The 20,681-nt window shown below is 35.1% G+C and overlaps 1 protein-coding gene across 2 annotated transcripts in view; it reads left to right on the top strand.

Moving 5' to 3' along the window:
• CNTN5 (contactin 5) overlaps window positions 1–20,681 on the top strand; it is a 673,925-nt gene that overhangs the window by 299,051 nt on the left and 354,193 nt on the right. For both annotated transcript variants that reach the window (XM_075081792.1, XM_075081802.1), the window contains one exon: window positions 11,498–11,627. In XM_075081792.1, coding sequence (XP_074937893.1) covers window positions 11,570–11,627 — 58 coding nt within the window. In that variant the 5' untranslated portion in view covers window positions 11,498–11,569. The remainder of the gene's footprint in view (window positions 1–11,497; window positions 11,628–20,681) is intronic.

Here is a 20,681-nt window from a genome sequence, read left to right on the forward strand (position 1 = left end):
ATCAGGAGATATACTTCCACTTGCCCTGACAGAACTGTGACAACTTATTGGTATAATTAGAGAAATGTGGATACTCTGTAAGGAGTGCTAAAGCTGTTGAACTTCATGACAGTAAACTCCATTTTAGAATGCTGACCACACAAAAATGGTACTAAAAACAGTTCAGCCTCTTGACACAGAATGCAGAAAGGGTAGAAAAAATGGGAAATAACCCAAGCCTTTGCAGACTTCCATGCAGATCAGATAATGCCAGTTTATGCAAAATTAACATTATGCTGAATTAGGTATGAACGTGTTGTGTGAAGTAGATAATTCCACAGAGATATGCTACTATTTAGCCTTGATTATATTTGTGTACGAATATTGAGTAGTGCATAGGCCTATTGTTAGTTAATGTAGTACTCTACAGCTAAGGCCTCTGGACCTGATTCTGAGCAAGTATACATTTCACAGCTTAATTAATGGCTCTTGCACTATGACAGCTTACAGAGACAAGCAACTGTCCCAATTGTTTAATTTTTGTTTTTCTTCTTTTTTTTTTTTGGCATGTAACGGTAACCTCCAAGGTGATGGTTAAGCCAGTATCCTGGTTAAATTCAATTTCCATGTGCACCAAACCAGTCTCTGCACTTTCATGTTATTACATTCTTAATTTCTGACCCTAAACCTGTCTATTTTGTCAAGCAAGGAGGAATTCTAGCTGCTTCTTGAAAATACTACATTCTAATATTTACTAAAGGAAGAACTGCCATATTATGCCGAAATCTCAGCAAGAGATGAATCTTCAATCAAAGAAATGCTTGCAAACACTATTAGAACACTTTCTTGTGCAACATAAAATTAAATTGTCTTCCAAAGAATAAAGAAATGAGAAACAGTCAACACCACCAGCTACTAAGAGTTATGGTATTTAAGGACTGAGCTAAACTCAGAAATGACAGGGTGTCTGGATAGCATGTATGGATCATTTATTTGAATGTGTAAAGGAACCTGAAATGCTCTAGTTATGAGCTACTGAGTTTATAAAAATTTACTGGAATTTTCCTTTAAAGATCATGAAAAAAATCCCCATAGAAAATAATGAAGGCAGTGGTAATATGGAGAGGACTATTTAAGAGGCAGCCAGGATGTCTGCCCTCCTGCTTTATCACCAATACTGCAGAAGGTTTAACATTATGGTATCCTGGGCTTCAAATTAAATGTCAAATTCAATTTGCCACTGAAAACATGAAGTGTGTGGCTGCCCTTAGAGGGGTAACCTGACAGCACAATTTCATAATTGGTGTCTGCCTTAATACTGAGTTAAAATACAGGAAGAGATGTTATTTGACTGCATTCATATCTTACTCTTTAAAAATAAACAAACCACCCCCAGATAGGCTAAAACACATTTGGCTGAAATTTGAGGCCTTAGTAAAGTTCACTGGCTTTATTTAAAATCTTTGGAAAAATAATGTTAAACACAATATGATAACAGATACAAACCTCCCTGATGGGATCATGCCACCAGTTACGTCTTTATGTCTCTGACATTTAGCTCATAATAAAATGAGATTTGTGAAAGAAAATGAAGAGGTGCTTATTCCATTTAGAGTACTTTATTTTTTTTCCTTTTCATTCAGACAAGCTTGTGTTTTAATAATGAGATTTCTAATCCACTTTGCTATCCTACCATTATATCTTAGGGAACTATCTGGCATATAAGTAATAATAATGAGGTATGTCTAATATAAAAATGCATCCTTAAGCATCTGGACACTTTTAGTACTGGTTGTAATTAGAAACTTAAGAAACATGTGCAATTAAATATGCTCATAAAAAAACCAGATACATCTCTGTAGCACCAATCAATTTGTTGCAGCATTAATATTCTTCAGTATAGCAGTTTAAAAATGTATTGCAGTGTTTCATTGGAAAATAGCTAAGAACAAAAATATTAACATTTAAACCACCATAACTGTTTCAGAACAACTGGTTTAAGTATCTTCTGTAAACTAATTTTGTGTCTACAGATGCATTTTGAAATTCTACATCTTTATCTATAGCTCTAAGAGCTAAGTTCCAAAGTTAATGTCTTTTTACTGTACATTACATAAATTCTTTGCTATTCTGTGATGTACTATTAAATGTAATGAGGTAGTCTTGTCCAGCCATTTAAATAAAACAAAAATATTTTATTCCTTTTTTCTTATGTATCTGAATAATTTTAGATTGAATTAGATATATATTTCTAAAATACACTCACTGTTAAGACTTGTTTCCAAAAGTGTCTGAAGTGACTTGTGTTTCTTAAGCTTAGGAAAATTTTATCCTATCTTGAAGATGTAATGCTTTTGATCTGTTTCATTTTTGTGGAGAATCTTCTCACCTCAATACATAAGCAATGAAACCTTCGTGCTTCTGCAAAATCCCTGTAAAATGATGATGTGCCCTTGTCATGGGGTCTGTATACATAGATCACCTCAACTTGGAGAACACATGGTTTATTCTTACTCAAATAACAGTATAAAAATTGCAGAAAGACACGTCATATTTGAAAAGTGGAATAGTGTTTTGCTTAGAACAGGTTGCCCAGGGAAGTGGTTGAGTCACCATCCCTGGAGGTATTTAAAAAACATGTAGATGCAATGCTTAGGGACATGGTTTAGTGGTGGTCTTGGCAGTGCTAGGTTTATGTTGGACTCAATGATCTTAAAAGCCTTTTCCAACCTAAATGATTCTATGAAACTATGATTAAGTGGATCTTTTTAGCTAAAATTTTGTATATATTAGATTATATATTATGTTAAAATAAAATAATTGACTAAAACTGGTCTCATTTCCTAAACCTTATGGCTCAACTTACGTGAAATCTTCCACAGTGACTAACACAGGTATTTTCCTGGACCTCATGAATGAGATGTCAAGACAAGTTCTCCATATAGTATTGTCACTTTTCTAATTTGTAGATTGACATTGAGGCAGACCTGTAACATACATGCACTGACAGCTCGTTCACAACTTTTTACACACAAATCTCTCTTTGTATCTCCCATCTTCTCGATGAATGAAACAGCTTCCTCCACTTACTGCATGTTGCTTACACCCTTTGTGTATGAACACCCTTCTGATAGGTTGACAGCATCATATAAGGCCCATATGCAGAAGGTAAGCAAGGTATCGGGCAATCTTACTTTTCCTTAACATGGTTTTGGGAGCCTGCCCTGCACCTGCTTTATAAAAAGTGATGAATAGGATCTCACATCTTAGGCACAGAAAATTTGTTGTTCATTTTCATGTGTAGTATTGAACACCCTGGTGCACAATACACCCTGTTATGCCAGAGTTGTCTGGAAATGAACACAGAAATGATCTGAATTTACAGGTCCACAGAGAGATTGTGGCCACTACTTCAGAGCGTGGTATACACACAATCGGCAGGGGTTTATATTCTTCTAGACAGCTGAGTGGTGATGCTGTTTTGTGTTATTAAAATGCATAATATTGTTAGTCTGGCAGTTGCATTAAGTGAAAGGCTTAAGCTATGCTTATTTATACTGGCTGATGTAATACCAGATGCAAACTGCAGTCAAGGTTATTTATTTAACTGCAGTCATCTTCGCTCTTGGCACTAGTTGGCTGCTGCAGCAGAGAGGACAAGACGAGCTGCTCCTCTTGTATGTTAGAGGTATATCTATTGAGTGCAGCTGAGGCAAAAACAACAGCAGTGTCATGCTGGTCCTGTTGCTGTCCTTAATCCCCCTGATTGGCAGAAAAAAGACAATTTCCAGATGTGATTACTCTGGCACATCTTACCATCTCCCAGAGGAATTTGGAAATAAATAGGTGGACCTGAAAACAGTAGCATAAAAATATACCCTTTTTTCCTGCAATTTTTGGTTGCAAATAAATCAAGTCTAATACAAATAATGCAGGTTGAGGGCAGGCCATTAACAAGACCCTCAATGCTATAACTGTTCCTTCCTGAACTTCTCAAGTTCTCTGAGGGCATCTCTAGGTCTTAATAAAAGTCCTTGAATATATTTCCTGAATAATTAAAGCAAAATACTAAGGAATGTCCATCATGGAGGAAGAGTGATTTTATTGCAAGACCACTGGGATAGGAGATAAATGACTAGTTCAGTTTTTGAGGTCTTCTGGAAACTTTCATACAGGCTTGAAGAAAGAAATGAAGACTTCTATCACTCAGTTTTAGCCATCTGAAAGTTAACTGTATAATTTAGGGTAGCTGTCTAAGCTTCTGCTGCAGTCAGGTTTCCATCACGGTTAGCAAAAAGGATAAAGTTGTTCATCTCACTCCAAAATAGTTGTCAAAAATGGTTTGAATGAATTTTCCTTCAGGTTTTCTATTTCTTTTAATTTACTAACAAGAGAGCGTATGTATATAATTTCAGAAGTGTCAAATTATACATAATTTTTCCTGTTTATTTCCTACTACTGATGTGTCATTAATATTGACACACCAGAAAAAATTTGAGAAGAGTGTCATAAGGGCTTGTGGGACTTTAAGAAATAACTGTTCATAAAGTTCATACAAAAAACCAGAGACCTTAACTGTGGTAACTGTGAGCAAATCTGTGTTAATTCCAGTCCAGGCTCTGACAAGCTGGAAAATCACGCTGATGAGGTCAATGTGTGTTGCAGTGCTCATTCACATACCTAAGCAGGAGCAGCAATGCTTTTTAAACTGCTTCATGCCCAGCAGCTGCTTGTTCTCTGAAACGTGAGTTGAATTTTAGAAACTGTCCGTTTCACGAATGTATAGGGGGGGGAAACCTGAATTAATTCCACTGCTTTCCTTCTCAGAAGGCCTTATCCAATTGTTATTTATTCACCAGAGAACACGTCCATGCCTTATAGCGGGAGCAGCACGTTGGAGCTGCCTCAATGCCTGCGAGGGGCACAGGGGTCCGTGGTTGTATTCCTCCTAAGCACCAAGTACCTAAAGGTATACCCTGAGTCACTTGACCTGCCTAAGCAGTACCCTATTTTTTTCATGCTATATTCAGGTGAATGTAGCCAAATAGCAGCAACTCAGTATTGACAGTTTAGAGAAGCTGAGAACTATTTCTGCCACATTCTTTCCCTGAGCACACTGATGACATTTTTTGTCTGGTTTGCAGTAAGAATCCCAAAGAGGATCTAGCTCTTCTAGCAACTAACATTGAATGATCCCTGAAATAATTCAGCATTAAACCAGCCTTCTTGTTTAAATGATTTTATTAATCTCCACTATACTTATTAATGGTTGATTTGGTAAAAAAAGTAGTATTAAACACAATAAAAATGCAGTCATTTGGCTGAAATGTAATAATTTCCTTGCTTTCGTCACCAGCTTGATATGCATCTGTTGGAAATGGAGACATCCTGCATCTTACGTTCAAAAGCTCTTTTTTAAAATATGTATGTACAACTATATTCAAATACTAAAAAATAATTAATGTTTAATACAATATTAATTTCTTATTTTATGGTTACTGTGCACAGTTTTCAAAAGGTTTAGTTCATCTGAATAATTCAGAACCTCTTGGACTTACAGGCATTTTGAGATTCTTACTCAGCATTCAAATGCAATCAAATATTTTATTTTGTTTTTCAGAGCAGTGATTCAGATGTTCATTCAGCAATCAGGAAATTGTGATTGATCCACATTTCAAAAACAGCCAGTTTGCTTCTTTTGTACAGTAGCATTCTATGCTTCTTCCTAGAACTTGACTGGTGTCTTTGGAAGCTTTATTAACATCATGAATAAAAAAACTTATAAAATATTAATTTAGATATTGAAAGTCCTGGTTGCTTGCCAGAAGGAACCTGACAAGGAAAGGTTCCACTGCAGAATAAACTTTTAATATTGTTAGCAGTAAATTAAGTGTTCATAAAACAAGTCAGAAATTGTTTTATGAAACTGCTAAAACTTGTGCTTTATTAAATTTTATTTACAATAGGTTGAACTGTTATTAAACCATGAAAATAAATGATCTTCCCTTGGGTTGATAATCAATCCTACAAGATGCCTTGCTGTTTACATTGGTTTAATATCATTTCACTTTTGTTTGTCCTATAACAAATTCCACTGACATTTCATTGTAAAATTGGCTGTGGTATGACTTTTATCAAATATTAACTTAATATGTTTTTACTAAATTGGACCCATTTTGTAAATAATATTGTCAAAAGACTTTGGGCTGAGCAAATTAATTCTTTATTGAAAGCAAGAAAGAACATGAACTCAACAGAGGTTATTTATATTTTGTATAAACCAGTGTTTGTCATAATCATGGTCTAGTCATTAACTTTATATGTAAATATATCATCAGGGAACTCTCAACAGGCAAGCTGTTTTTAAAAATTTCATGCCAAGCTGTCTGCTCTGTTCATGACGATCTTTTTAACATCTGAGCCTTTGCATTTCTAGAGCTTCTAATTCTCCATGGATTGAGTATTACCAGGACTGATACTCATGGGAGCAAGGAAGACCAGCTGAACTGCTGACTGCAGCAATTCAATTCATGTCTTCTGAGCCCTGATTGAAGTAAAAGTTGTGTAGGGAGGGACAGAGACTTCTGTGTTCATTAGGAGGTTTTATTTCAGTGCTTTAAACTGGGTCTTCAGTTAGAGCTCTGTCTTCTTCCAAGAGTATAACGAGCCTTTTACAGAAAGCCTAGTCAGTGATACTTAGCTTATTGTGTGTATTGACTTCATAGGTTTGCCACCTTGAGGAATCATGTTAGCAGTTTAGTTGCACCTTAGGCCAACATCCTCCACCTATTACCTGTGAAGAAAAATATTTCCTAAAAATACTATCTAAAACCGTGTAAGTATATATGTTCTTCATAGGATATGCTGTTTTTTTTCTCTCCATTCAGACATGTGGGTGGTGGTAGCTTAATTTCTTAGTCTCTTCAGCTCCTGTTCTTCCAAGTCCTTGTAGAACATCAGAATTGCTTCCCAGCGGTATTATTTCTTCATTACCTGTAAGCGTGTTCCTTTTTCTAAAGAAAGGGAAAATTAAATAATTTGAAGTGCCAATGACTTGAGCTTTCTTCTAATATATATTGATATAGGAAAAAGAAACATTACAGAGAAAACCTCTTTTTGTGACAAGTCACATCCTTTCCTCTGAGCAGTATATTTTCCATAGAGACAAAAACTTGTGTTACACTGTTTTGAGAGAGGATGTGGATTTAAGTAATCATCCCTTTCATGTTGGTACAGATAAACTGATAAATATGCATATGATGGAAAAGGGGAATGAGGTCGTGATAATGGAAAAAAGCCCTTTGATATATTATCACAGTATTTATGCTAAAAGCTTCATTTCTTAACTCTTTCAATTAAAGAAAAAGAACAAATCTTTGCAGTTGTATATAAGTTTATCCTAAGTGCCAGAAAACAAACATTAGTGATAGTAGGTGCTACTATTATTCAAAGGACAACAGTTTTACTGAATCTAGTTCAAATCTCTCGCACATTAGTCTTGACAATATTGCGTAAGTACTCATGCTCCAAAAATTCACAAATTCTTTTGGGAGTCAGAACCATGAGACGATATCCACCCTGTCACTACTAGCTGAAAAAATTCATTACAACATACCAAATAGCGAACATTTTAATAAATTGTCTACAGTCAGTGCACAGAATTAAAACAAATTGCAAAACAATTTAGTAGAAGTTCTGGGGAAAACAAACAAATATGGCTAGTACCATGCAGAAATTGAAAACCGCATTTTCTAATTCTTTGTGCAGAACAGGAAGTTAAATTTCTTAGGTAAATTACTTGCTACACATTATATACATCAACTTTACTTTAGAGCACTGAATTTTATAAATTCTGATCAGGGAAAAATCATATCCTCTGTATTTAAAAAACCCAAACCTCATTGAATCTGCATATTTTGTGAAGAAGCCGTAATAAGAACAGGACAGCAAAAAACTCAACAAATGGTAGACAGTCCACCCTTACTTTTAAAAACTAGACTGTAGAGCTTTGTCAAATCATGCTGTTATGCAAAAGAAATCTAAAGAATATAGTATATTCTGGACAACTTCATTCTCTTTTCTTGCACTGAAGTATCAATTAAGCCAACAAACTGTTCCAAAAAAGCCAGTTGGACTTCTGTGAGGTCCAAATTTATATCTGAGGAAAAAAAAAATATACACTGTTCAGCTGAAATTATTTTAAAATCCTTTTGAGCTGCATCTTCAGCTGTATTCTTTTGCAGTAGTAAGTAACTGTATATTCTATTCTATATTCTTGGGATTAAAATTTAAATGCCTGTTTTAAAATAGTCCTCATTCTGGGATGAAGATAACCAGGCCTGGAAAAAAAATCCAGAAAATTAACAAGATTTTCAAAACAGGAACAATTGAATACTGCTTGTACCTATGCCCTTAAGCTACTTAAAGAATGAGCCACTTTTAAGAATTCTTACAAGATTTAAGAGAATATTGATTAACTGTTTTTAAAACAATAACACTTTTTTTTTTTTTTTTAAGAAAGAAGATGCCCTTCTTAATGGAGTTAGTGCAGCTTTGGTCTTTTTGTTATACATGTAAAGGAATTCTTCAGTCACCCAAGACTATCTAAAAGTGAGAGCTCTGTCATCCAAAAGATCAGATGACAACCACTGATAGTAAAGCTGGGAGTACATCCCTTCATTAAATCTAGAGCAGAAATTTTACTATATACCTATATTTATTAAATAAGAATTTTTGTGCTTTTGCCTGTATTAGTTCATAGAAAACACCTTTGTGATTATCCCACATGCCATGTGGTAGCCCCATGTATGCAATATCAATGACTTTGTCAGACTGTAAGAACTGTACTCCTCAATTCCTAGATGTACGATAACCCTACCGTGTTGCTACGCATTCCATTTGTTCACATGGCCAGTAAAGTGTCTGCCAGGTATCCCTTCAGAAAAAAGAAATATAGAAAAAAATAAGTAAAACTGTGACATCATTTAATTATGATGATAATAAAGATTTCTAGGAAGATTTTTAGAAAGGTATACAGTGACATATTTTCCCCTTGCCTCTTTTGCTAGTAATTCTCCTATTGAGATAAGCCAGAACGTTTATACAACAAATATCCTAATAGGAAGGTCAGTGCCCAACATTCATGACTTAATTCAGAGCATCTCCCTGTCACTGTGCTCCGCTTTTATGTTTTAATATACCTGTGTAACAGGGCTGAAGTTTGTTTTACATTGATGGGGTCAGGTTATGTAGGTTACAGTTAAGACCTGCCACTTAAAAGTTGTTACAGCTATTTAGCTATAAACTCCTTATCTGGCAGAAGTTGTCATCGCCCTGTTGTCTTTAATGAAACTTTCATTAAAAATATATCCTTTTCCCCGAGTCCTTAAAATCATCGTGATTCAAGAATACAAAGAGAAATAAGTTTATCTTTTATTATTATGTTCTCACTGCTTGGCTCCAGTTATTTCTCATCTGTTTCTGCTCTACCAACCACAGGCTTTACTATTATTTTTTAAACAGTCTGGTCCAATAGTACAATAATACTTAATGATAATAATGATAATAACAACAACAACAATAATCTCACATTTTAATGCTGGAAACTGTGGTATATTTTTCCCTGTTTATGCAACAGAGAAATCACCAAGTTAACATAATTTCTGTGTTGCACCATTATAAAAGCAGCAGAAGAAAAGTGAGAAAAGAGAAGCAGTGATAAAGTTGAGGGAGGGGGGAAGTTGTGCTCTACCCTTTTTAATAGATATGGCCATAAGGGAAAAAATTAAATATTAATGAAGATACTAATTTCCCAAAGGCCTGGCCAGCAAAGAATACTGAACGAGATAATTCACTAACCAAAGGAACACAGTGACTGAAAAGCAGATTATCACTGAAGTGAAAAATAAAGGCAGCTGACATTAATAATTAATTGAGGATGTTTCCTGTGGAGGTTTAGATGAGCTACAGGCACTATGCGTAAAGTCACTTGACTAGCAGATTGTTATGTTCACTTTCAGAGATGCTCATATTAAGGTCTACACCCAATATTGAGTTTGCCTGGTCTGAGTTACCTGGAGAAAGTACAATCCTAATTGGGAATTTTTATCTGTGTTGGAAGCTGTACCTGCTGGGCTGTATAAATGAAAGCTGACAAGTTACACCTTTAGATTGTGGCAGGAATAACAGGTGCTGATATCTTGTGCTCACAATGTGTGTGTTTCTCTATATGATTTATGCGTACATGTTTGTCCATTTATATGAGGGAAGGACTGTCAAAATAGATTACAACTAGAGATGCTCAGAGAGCAGTTGAAACGGAATAATTCAGCAGGAAACTACTCTTACTTTAGGATTTCTTTTTTTTTTTTTCCAACTGTGTCGTGCTTTGCCTCCACTCTCTTAGTGTGAATGTTCCAACATACAGAATAGGTCCCCCAAACAGCAACTGTGGCATCTAATTAAGGTGATTGTAATCTGATGGAGTCATATTGTCCCCAGAAGAGGTTTGATAGGGGAACAAAGCCAAAGTCTCCTTTGTCTCATTGTTCTGCCCTATGGGATTGCTCCTGTAGTTGTTGATCACAGCCCATAGGGGCTGAAGATTCCTTGCGCTCGGAGAAGAGGATCTCAAAGGCTTTGTAAACAGATATGGCTACGTACATGTAGGAAATGAACTTTATGTTTGTAGCTTGATGTTTTTAAAGTCAAAGACCAGAAGTACACTTATGTCTGTACATAGTCCAAAGTATGAGACATTTCAACTGGTTGAGTTTTCAGTCATTTGAAAAGGAAATGTTTAAGTTCAGATAAGATAATGTTACTGATATTGTTAAAGCTGTAACTAAGAATACAGTGATCAAAGATGTAGTGTGCCAAAAGGGGTAGTATGCAAGTCATGGGACAGATGGGAAACAAAGATCTGAGGAGTGGTGAAGGGAGATAAGCATGAATAATCTGTTCTGTATAAATAGTAGTCGTTTCAAATGTACTGGTAGATTCTTTACACGATGAGTAAAATGGAAGAAACTGGAAATTATTTTAACCCAATCTGCAAGTAGTAAAAATGACTAAATTTTTCTAGAGCAAATTATTATTTTGTTTTGGCATTTTAAAAAGCTTTATACCGAATATCAACATACTGCTTTCAGGAAAAGAAGAACACACGACAACCTGTATGCTTCGAATATGTTTTCTTTGAAAGATATGTGTACTATCTTCTTTCCAGGTTTGGCTTTTTGGAAATTAAAATCTTCAATACACACAGAGCTTTAGGGTGATATCCGCATATATCAATATCTCCAAAGCACTGCCACAGACATTTCAGCTATTAACACAGGTAACTACTGGAACAAGATCCCTCTGAGTATCTGTCAAGCTACCTGCCCTTGTGCACACAGAGTTCTTTGGAACTAGACTTTTAATTACATTAGAACCAGCTTTGTCTTTTGAATTGTCTGTCATATTATTGCAAGATATTTTTAATTTTCCTAACAGAGGTTCCTCTTTGTCTCACTAGGCTAAGCTTTAATGAAGAAACATCAGCGTTGCTAACAACTGCACAAAGAGGGACTGAAGACCTTTGTGACCAATGATGTGGTTGTCATGGAAACTGTTTCTGTTTCTGTCACTCACTGGCTGTCTTTCAGGTAAATCAAAACAAAAACAAGAAAACTCTTCTTATTGTTTCAAGGCTTTTAACTGCAAACAGAAATAGGAAGATATAAAATCATGCCAGAGAAGATCAACACCATTATTAAAATTATTTGCCTAAGTGATTAAATTGTAAAAATTAACTTTAAGAGATTTGCAAGTGCTGTTCATCTGCTTTTAATATGTGCATAAATCTGAATAATGTTTAAAAGAAAGGACAGCTATGTATCTCATTTGAAAAGACAACGACAACTTTATCATTAAAACAAAAAAGGAAAAAAAAAATTAATTAGCACAGCGCTTTCCTAAAGAGTAACCTCAGCAGAGTGTTTCATTTTGGGATCATATTCTGGGTTTGGAAACTAGTTATTAGGATGTTTTGGTTTTGCTTATTTCTGCCTATATTTTACTGATCAGTATGATTTTTGTCCATGTAGTAAGAGTATTTCTTTTGCAGATTTTTCTCTTGGCATTAGCTTGGTTGCCTTTACCTTTGCAAGTAATAAAATGAGTTACTCAATAATCATTTAGGCTTCTCACTTGAAAATTTTTGTAATTTGATAGCATATTGTCTCTAACTGATCTTTTTTGGCTGCACCATTTTCTTAATGCTGCCCTTTATACTGCCTCTTACAGTTACTAAGCTGCTATTTTCTCAAATTCTTCCAAAACTTATTGGTTTTGTGTCATTGCAAGATGAAATTTAGTAAAAGTCAATGAAATAAAATATTTTAATTTGTTATAATCCTGTGATATTGAATGCAGGAATTTAATAAAGGAAAGTGCCCATGGATATCAGTGCACATGCTTTGGATACACACATTAAAAAATCTGATCAAATCTGGTTTTCTTCATGTAGTTTCATTATGTTGTATTACCTAAGTCCATTACTTTTGGATAGGGAATATTCTTTTTTGTCTTTTATTGTTCGGTACATTATCAGTCTTGGTAACATCTGAATTTTGGTGATTCCAGTAGTAGTGTCTTACAACCACCACCTATGATTGTAATTTGAATTTTTAAGTTGAAAATTATATTTTTATTGTTACAGTTTCCAAGAACTTTGCTGCAAAATTCAAAATTCAGAAGCATTTCAGAATCTAGAATTTCTTCTTAAGAATTATCTCTTCTGCCTTGTAAACTTTAAGACTTAAAAGTCAACATCTGGCAGAAGGTATTACACAGTGAAATTAATGTACCTGAGCCTGCAGTTGATTTCACATAGCTAAAATCTCTTTACCCTACTACTCAAGTAGTAGACTTTGCTCCAAATAGTATTATCTAACTCTGTACAACACAATAACATGTTGCAAAATTTCTGAGGCACATATCATAGGCTGTCAATTCTGTATAATGCATTTACAGGAATGAGTTTCAGCTGTTTATCACAGCCATTGTTTAGGTAGGTATATTAAACTAATATCTTGCAAAGGCTTTAGAGCATTAGCGGTGACTAATTCTAATATATCATTAAAATATGTGACTTCTTTGGCATTTAAACTGAAAGTCAGTATTCAGAGTAATATATAATTTAAATAACATAATACACTGGAAACTCTTGCTAGTCATTCAGCACCACGTTTAAAATTAAGTGACTGTTCCTCTTGTCTGTTAATTTGCTACTTGTATCCGATGGTTTCTAAAACATTCCTCTTTTTATGTTTCATTTTGGTTGTGGTTCTTTAGGATTCTTAAAGGTTTATTCCGTATTACTGGAGTAGATTTGGACTCCTGTAAAAAATATTTTTTAAGTGCAGTACTTGTTTTCACATGCTGTTGAATATAAACATAAAATACAGAAATATATCTTTTTCTCATACACAATGATAATTTTGTAATTATTTCTTTAATAATAATCATTCATTGGAGAATTCATTTCTATAAGAGCTGAAATTAAAGAAAGATAACAAAATTGGGTTCAAAGTTATTTTAATTATATTGTCAGTGTAACTGGTAAATTACTGTCTCCATACCTTTCATATCTGAGCATATCATTCTGCATTTGGAGCTGTTTTTGTATTACAGAACTTACTAGGACATGTTTACAACTGCAAATAGTTCCTACAGCTGATGCAAGTGAAGGTAGCCTAGTAACTTAGATTCCTGAATGCACTGTTCTCAACAACAGAGCAGTAGATATTGATGCTGCTTCAGTAAGATAAAGTTCATTCAATTCATGTTGTTTTGGGCTGTGTTAAAATTCAGTACTTATCCATTAAATCATCAGATCATGGGATCATTCTTAGCAGCAGCCAGTGTTGGGAAGAGAGTACTGCATTGTTATATTGATTTTGCAGTGGTGAGGGAAATAACCCAAGAAGAGAATACATGACCTTTCTTGTTCTTGTGGACTCTATTTTTATATTATTTTTATCTTAAAGCTGACCCTGGTATTTTGGGTTTTGTTTATGCATGAATGTATGCAAGAGTACTTAAGCTATGTGGAAAATAATTTTTGGGCGGAAAAAATGTCTTATTTCTTGAATACAAGACTGAGGACTGAATTATGTCTTGAGTTTAATTATTTAAGTGTAAACAAAAGGTAGTCTGGTGCTACAGCTCACATTTGTACACTTACATTCTCAGAAACTTTATGAAATATTGATAATTTACAGATACAAAATTGGTCTCAAGATTGATAATATGTTGCTTCTTTTCTTATGGAATATTATTGCCCTTCAGGCCAAATTGGAGTTGAAGAAGAATTAAGCTGTCATTTTAGACCTAGGGTCTGCCTCACTTCTGAACTGACAATTCGAAAAAAACCCTGATTTTTTGGTTGAAGCTGTAAAGGAACAGGTTACCAAGCGGGAACTGTTAATCTGAAAATCAGAGGAGCCTTTCATATATGATTTGGTTACAACAATACCTGAAGTGAGTTCAGAGGTGGCCAGCTTAATTTCAAATCAAGTTTGTCAGAATTTAATCTATTAGTAATTTTTATCTTTCTTGAGAGATTATATGTCCAGGGCATTTTAACAGGTATAATTGTGATTTTTCAGTGGAAAACTGTAGAATGATAGATGGTATGTCATCAGAAATTCTTTCCTCTGGATATTTTGGTGACCTGTATGCTCCTTATGCATAATCATGACCTTATGATTTAGGGTGACTGTCTTATGAACAATGGGACTGGGGGTATGTTCCCAGGGTTTTACTGTCCTGGTTCCCCATAATCATCTTTCAGTCTGCTTTTATGTGTATAGTAAAGGCTATTTATTTTTGGTTCACACTAGTAACAGCTAAACAGAGAACCTTTTCTATTTCTAGAGTTGCTAAGGTTTTCTTGCACTCATTTCTCAAAGAAGCTGTAATTGAGTATTGCTAAAAGGCATTGTTTTAAAATGCCCTAAACTTGGAATAAGACAAACAGGTATGTCTCTTTGTGTTTTAGGAAGAGGAGAAATAGCTTTAAAACAGAAAAAAATCACAACAGATTTTCAGCTCATGTTTAATAGAAAAAGTAAGACCATGGCTCTTATTTGCAGATATAAGACACTTGACAAAGGCCAGCTTGAGAGTAGGGCTCCTGTCATTCTTTTTAATAATTATTCATGCCTGTGAGAAGATGTTTCCAAGTTTAAATATATGCTGAAGATTACGTAATAGAGTGAATTGCATTTATAGAGTTCTGATTCTGTTTTAACCTAACATATATCCCTTATGCTTTATTGCTCCTCTGCCCATTTATCTACTTTTTCTGTGTTATGACCTGCTGCATGCTAGTCTGGTCAAAGTGAGACCCATTTTCTCTGTAAGGCTTTATAATTCACGACATCAATAAAATTATGGGTATAATGAAAGTAGCAAGGCTTCAGAAGATAGAAGCAGCACCTCTCAGACCCAGTGGTCACTGCTCATAGCACCAAGTGGGTAAACACCTGTCCTTAAACCTCATCTTTATGTACTGTTCATTTCTTTTCACAAAAAACATTCTCACTACCAAGCAAAGTCTGCCTAAATAGTGAATTTTTCTCTGTATCCCTCAGGATGGTGCTCAAAATTAAAAACAGCATGACTTTTTCTGAACAGTTGCTTGCTAGAATAGGATATTAATGGACACTCACAAAAAATGCTCTGAAGTAAGAGAACATACGTGGAATAAATGCAAGTGTCCTGTCTAGTTTTGACCTATAGCTGGCAGTGATCTGAGGTGCTGTCTGCCTTTTAATATGCCTATCCGTCTCCATCTGACTACTTGGAGGCTTTTAGGAATTGTGCCTATCATCTGCACTTACCAGCTTTCAAAATGCATCTCAAGCCTGCTCAATATGTGACTGCATATTCCAGCAGCCACTGCCAGGATTAAAATTCATAGCCTAAGGTTCATAAACTCATTAACCAAACCATACAAAATATGCATACCACTCTGACTGCCAGGACTATTTCTCAGTCTTATTCCTCCACCTTTTAGACAATGTCCTTCCTACGTCAGGGCAGACAGTATGTGAAAGGATGCTTCTCTGCCCAATGAGTGATGAACACATGAATGACTACTGTTTATCACTGATAAACCTATGTAATTATCCACCTTCCCCCTCAGCCCCTGGCCCTGCACAGATGACAATATAGCAAATACCATGCAACTTTGTCACCTTTGATAGCTGAGCATAACAGAGAGAGCTCTAGATAAGTACTAATGCCTGGGGACGTTCACATTCTCAGCCTTCCAAGTAAAATAGAAAAATCAGAACAAACCTAACCTTTTTACTGCCCATCTTGAAATACTGCATTTGTAGAGAGTACAAAGCAAGAGGTAGGCTGCTACCCACATTCTCACTCCTGGATTCAGTGCTTAATTGAACTGGGGAAGAAAGGGCTTACCTGCTCAGTGTTGCACTTTGTATAATTCTTAATTCAAAAGAAGAATGGAAAGATAAAAATTATTTACTGCTGTCAGAATCCTGAAGTGTGTTGAGTGATAAGCAATCAGGAACATTAAAAACTGGGAAAGTTGTAGTCATGAAAAGAATCAATTTGAGTATGCACATAAGGAAATATTTTTATGAGAAACATTTCTGCTTGTTTGCATAGATTTGTGTGTGTGTGTGTTTTTTCTATTTTTAAGAATTTATGGAATAAGCTATTCAGGTTTTATACCTGGTTGGAACCATGTAATGATATGCTCATGTGTTGATATGCTTCAACTTGCAAAATACTAAATGTTAAGCAACCATGAGATGCCTTGCTTTTAGCAAGGAAGTAATTGGTGTGCTAGGCCTTTTCAGATCTGAGACCATTGTAAATGTAAGCAATAATTAGAATCAGAACAAAAACATTTTCCTGTATACAAGAATTAAACTAATGATTGATATTTCATGACATAACAGTAGTAATACATCCATTAATATCTTTAGCATATTAGAATGTATTTTAATTACCTAATTAACAATACTTTCTCAGTTTAGTACACTTAAGTTCGTTCATTAAAAAGTTCTTACCTCCTAACAAGCTCTTATCAATCATACAAGCAATTGCTTAGCAAACTGGTACTTAGATTAGCACCAGTTTGGAACTGGGATGGTAAATCATCTTTCTCCAGAAGAATTTTGTGGTACCCACTGAAAAATAGATTCCAGTCATTCTACAGTTACCATCAAACTGGCGAAACCTTAACCTGCACATCTATCCTCACTTTTTTGTTTCCACTTATTTGGTGGATAAGTCTAAATGTGCCAGCCTATTGCAATCTGATGTTTTAAAACTATTAAAATATTAATATTTAAATATTAAATTATTTAAAATATTTTCTGTTGCATTAGATATTATAGTAGATCACACGTTTTTTACTGATAAGATTATACAAAAATATAATGAAGCAATTTTTTTGTGTTAAGTTAATGATTTTACTTTTATGTCTGTCAGTTTACATAGAAATATCATTGATTTCAAGGTTACACAAGAGAATAATGGCTCTACTATTTCATATTTTTGGAATGATACCAGGGAAGACATGCTGTTAGGGTTCAGTCCTAATGGTGTCCTCCTGGATTATCATCTTGACCTGGAGTCAAAATGTCAATCAGCATTAACAGTTTATAGTGGTTTAGATTAAAGTGTTTGTTATACTGTAAACTCTTCATCTTTGTGGTTAAAATATTAAAGACTAAATCTCTTTTACCTTCAAAACTTAGAAGCTAGGAATGTCCACTCTCTATAGCATTCATGCAAGCTAACATTTATATCAGAGTATGATAAGGAATAAATAATTCTGCTTTGCTTGATATTTTACCAAATATTTTATTTATTTCTTAGACACTTCAGACTGCTTGTTTACTTTTATGGTCTAATAGAAAGATAATGGGGTAGTAGGAAAATAATGGTAATAAAGCTATGAAAACATCTTTTTAAAGTCCTGCTAATGGCGAGAAGTCTGCTGTTAAGAAGCTGTCACAAAGACCCAGACAAAACAGCAACCATGCAGGCCAGGTTTGTCTCATTTAACTTGAATGTTTAAACTGAAATGCTTGAGTTAGGGAATAATTGCTTGCCTTCCCTATATAGTCAATGGACAGAGACAACCACTTGCAAAAATTAGCTAAACCTGTCTGAATCTGAATTACCTTGAATTCTGCACTAAAACAGACTAATTTCTAACATTATGGATATGAAGTTAGACCTCTTCCGAGTTTTGGGGTGATTAAAGAACATAGACAGAAAGCATCTTTCTGAACAGATATTAAATATTCATAACAATGGCAGGTATTAAAAAAAAAAAAAAGTCTTTTGTGCTAAGGTAGTGTATACACTATATCTACAAACTACCCCAAAATAGCAACGAAAGCTTTGGCTGAGGAGAAATGAAGAGTTTTGAGTGTTAGGTCACTGAGAAGTGCCCAGACTATTGGTAGGCTATGAATGCTACTTCATCAGGTTGTCTCCTCATCCTGGCTGTGGGATGGCTCAGCATAGTCAGACACATGCTAGGCAAAATGCTCCTGCCATGGGGTGTCAGGAAAAGATCCTTGACCCTCAAGAAGCTTCCTGACTTTGAGTGTCTTTAGGAGTAACAGTAAGTGGTGAATTGCATTATTTGCTTCTGAGCATATTCAGGAACTATAACCTCACACCCAGCACCTCAAGTTAGGTACCATATGTGGACAAGGCAATGCATCTCTCTCCTGTAACTAAAAAAAGCTCACCCAGTTAAGAGTTAATAAAGCACTTCAGTTACTAGGACAGTCAATCTGCTCTATATGATAAATGTTGGGTATTTTTCATCCCGAAGTAATGTTAAAATTTGTAGCCACTGTAAATAAAGTCACAGAGTCTTTGTAGAAACTAACTTAGCATACTCACCAGAACAAACCGCCAAACCTGTCTCTCAGCTACCATGAAAAATACTTACCTTCAGCCAAAAGTTCAGCTGAACAGGACCATGGAGGACAGCCTTTCAGCTCTATGCAGCACAGCGAAAGATGGCATCTGCCAACTATAAACAGCGCTCCGGACCCACTGGTTTGATTTGTAAAGCCAGTTTCCTACGATCAGCCAGCAAGGTGTTCAAAGTAGTTCTTAGTACTTTCCCCAGATACTGCATGTCTTAATTTTTCTAACTACTGCAGTGGGTGACACTTCAACAGAAGTCCTCATCCCCAGGAACCTATGCTGCTTTCATCCATATTACTGGGAATTCAACAGTTGTGCAACACATTGCAACATTGATAAGGTTTTTGTAGGAATAATTCTAATAAGTTTGCTGGCAAAAGTTCTCTATTCTATGAAGTGACTATCATTTTCCCAAAATGTGCTTCTATATGACTACTTCTTCTGATCAGAAGTAATAAAAACAGTGACACCGAGTCTCAACAAGCAACTGAACCTGTTTTCCCTTTCTTCTAGTGCCAGATATTTTCAAGGACTATTTATCTCATAATGCAGAATAATTTCCAGTTTCAGTGCAGCACTAACTGTATAACAAATACGTAATAAAATAAGTCATTAACTTCATTTCAGAAAGTCATTACAGGCTAAAACAATGTTTCTTAAGCATTGGCCTGGCCTTTCCTAATAGGAATGCAATAAAAAGGCAGTGAAACCTTTGAAATTATGACAAATTCAGCTTTGAAATTAGATGCAGTTTTCTAGTAATGAGGTTAAACCAATATTGGAACAGATCTACTAGGAGAGCTGGCAGATATGACAATGTTTCAAGTTGGAAAGCAAAATTAAATATCTTTAAAAATTAAATGTTTTATCAAGTTTCTAATAGAAATTCTATGGAGGATGTCAGTGAATATGTGTGTGTGCCTGTGTTGGAACAGAATAATACTGGGTTGCCTTCTACATAATTTTGGATTGCATTAATCCCTTCTTCCCCCCCACCCCCACCCCAGAGGTTCATTGAGAGCATAGGAAGCTCTTTATTGCTCTCTTCCACAGGGTTGGTTGGAAGTTTCTCAATGTGATATCAAATTATTACGCTAGATGTGATCATTAATCTTTCTGGCTTTACTATCATACAACAAGATAAGCAAGATAGAAGAACAACCAGATTATTGGTTCATGTCCAGTTCCTATTTCAAGCAACAACACCTAGTGCTTTTAACCCTAAGAAATGCCAAGCTCAAACCTCCTCATAGAAGCTAGTTTAGAGGTTGCCTCCTACCTGTAGAAATACAGTATAGCAGTATTAAAAACCTTTCTTTTAATTGCTGATAATTTTTGCCCTAAACGGATGAGTAAAATACTACACTGTATGCCTAGATCTTAGGAAAAAAAACAACTGTAAGGATTTTTAAGTATTTATTTCTCACTGCTCAATTCCAACATTATGTAGCAAGCACATTATTGGAAAAGTTCCCTGTGTCCTTGAGACTTCCAGACTTTACTTTTCTTTGGTTAAACTTTCCAGTCAGGAGTCTTCAGGTGGTATACTGCCAAGTGTGTATGGAGATCTCTTCAGTTTTTCCCTAGTGTCGTCAAATATACTTGGTGACAAGAGATTGAACTGGCAAATGACAGACCACACATTCGGGGTAAATGAAACTTACCTGTTCATTCAAATGCAAATGACTGTTACAGCAAATAACATCACAAAAAAACATATT

This window comes from Phalacrocorax aristotelis, chromosome 1, assembly GCF_949628215.1.
Source record: "Phalacrocorax aristotelis chromosome 1, bGulAri2.1, whole genome shotgun sequence".
In the NCBI taxonomy this organism is placed as follows: domain Eukaryota; kingdom Metazoa; phylum Chordata; class Aves; order Suliformes; family Phalacrocoracidae; genus Phalacrocorax; species Phalacrocorax aristotelis.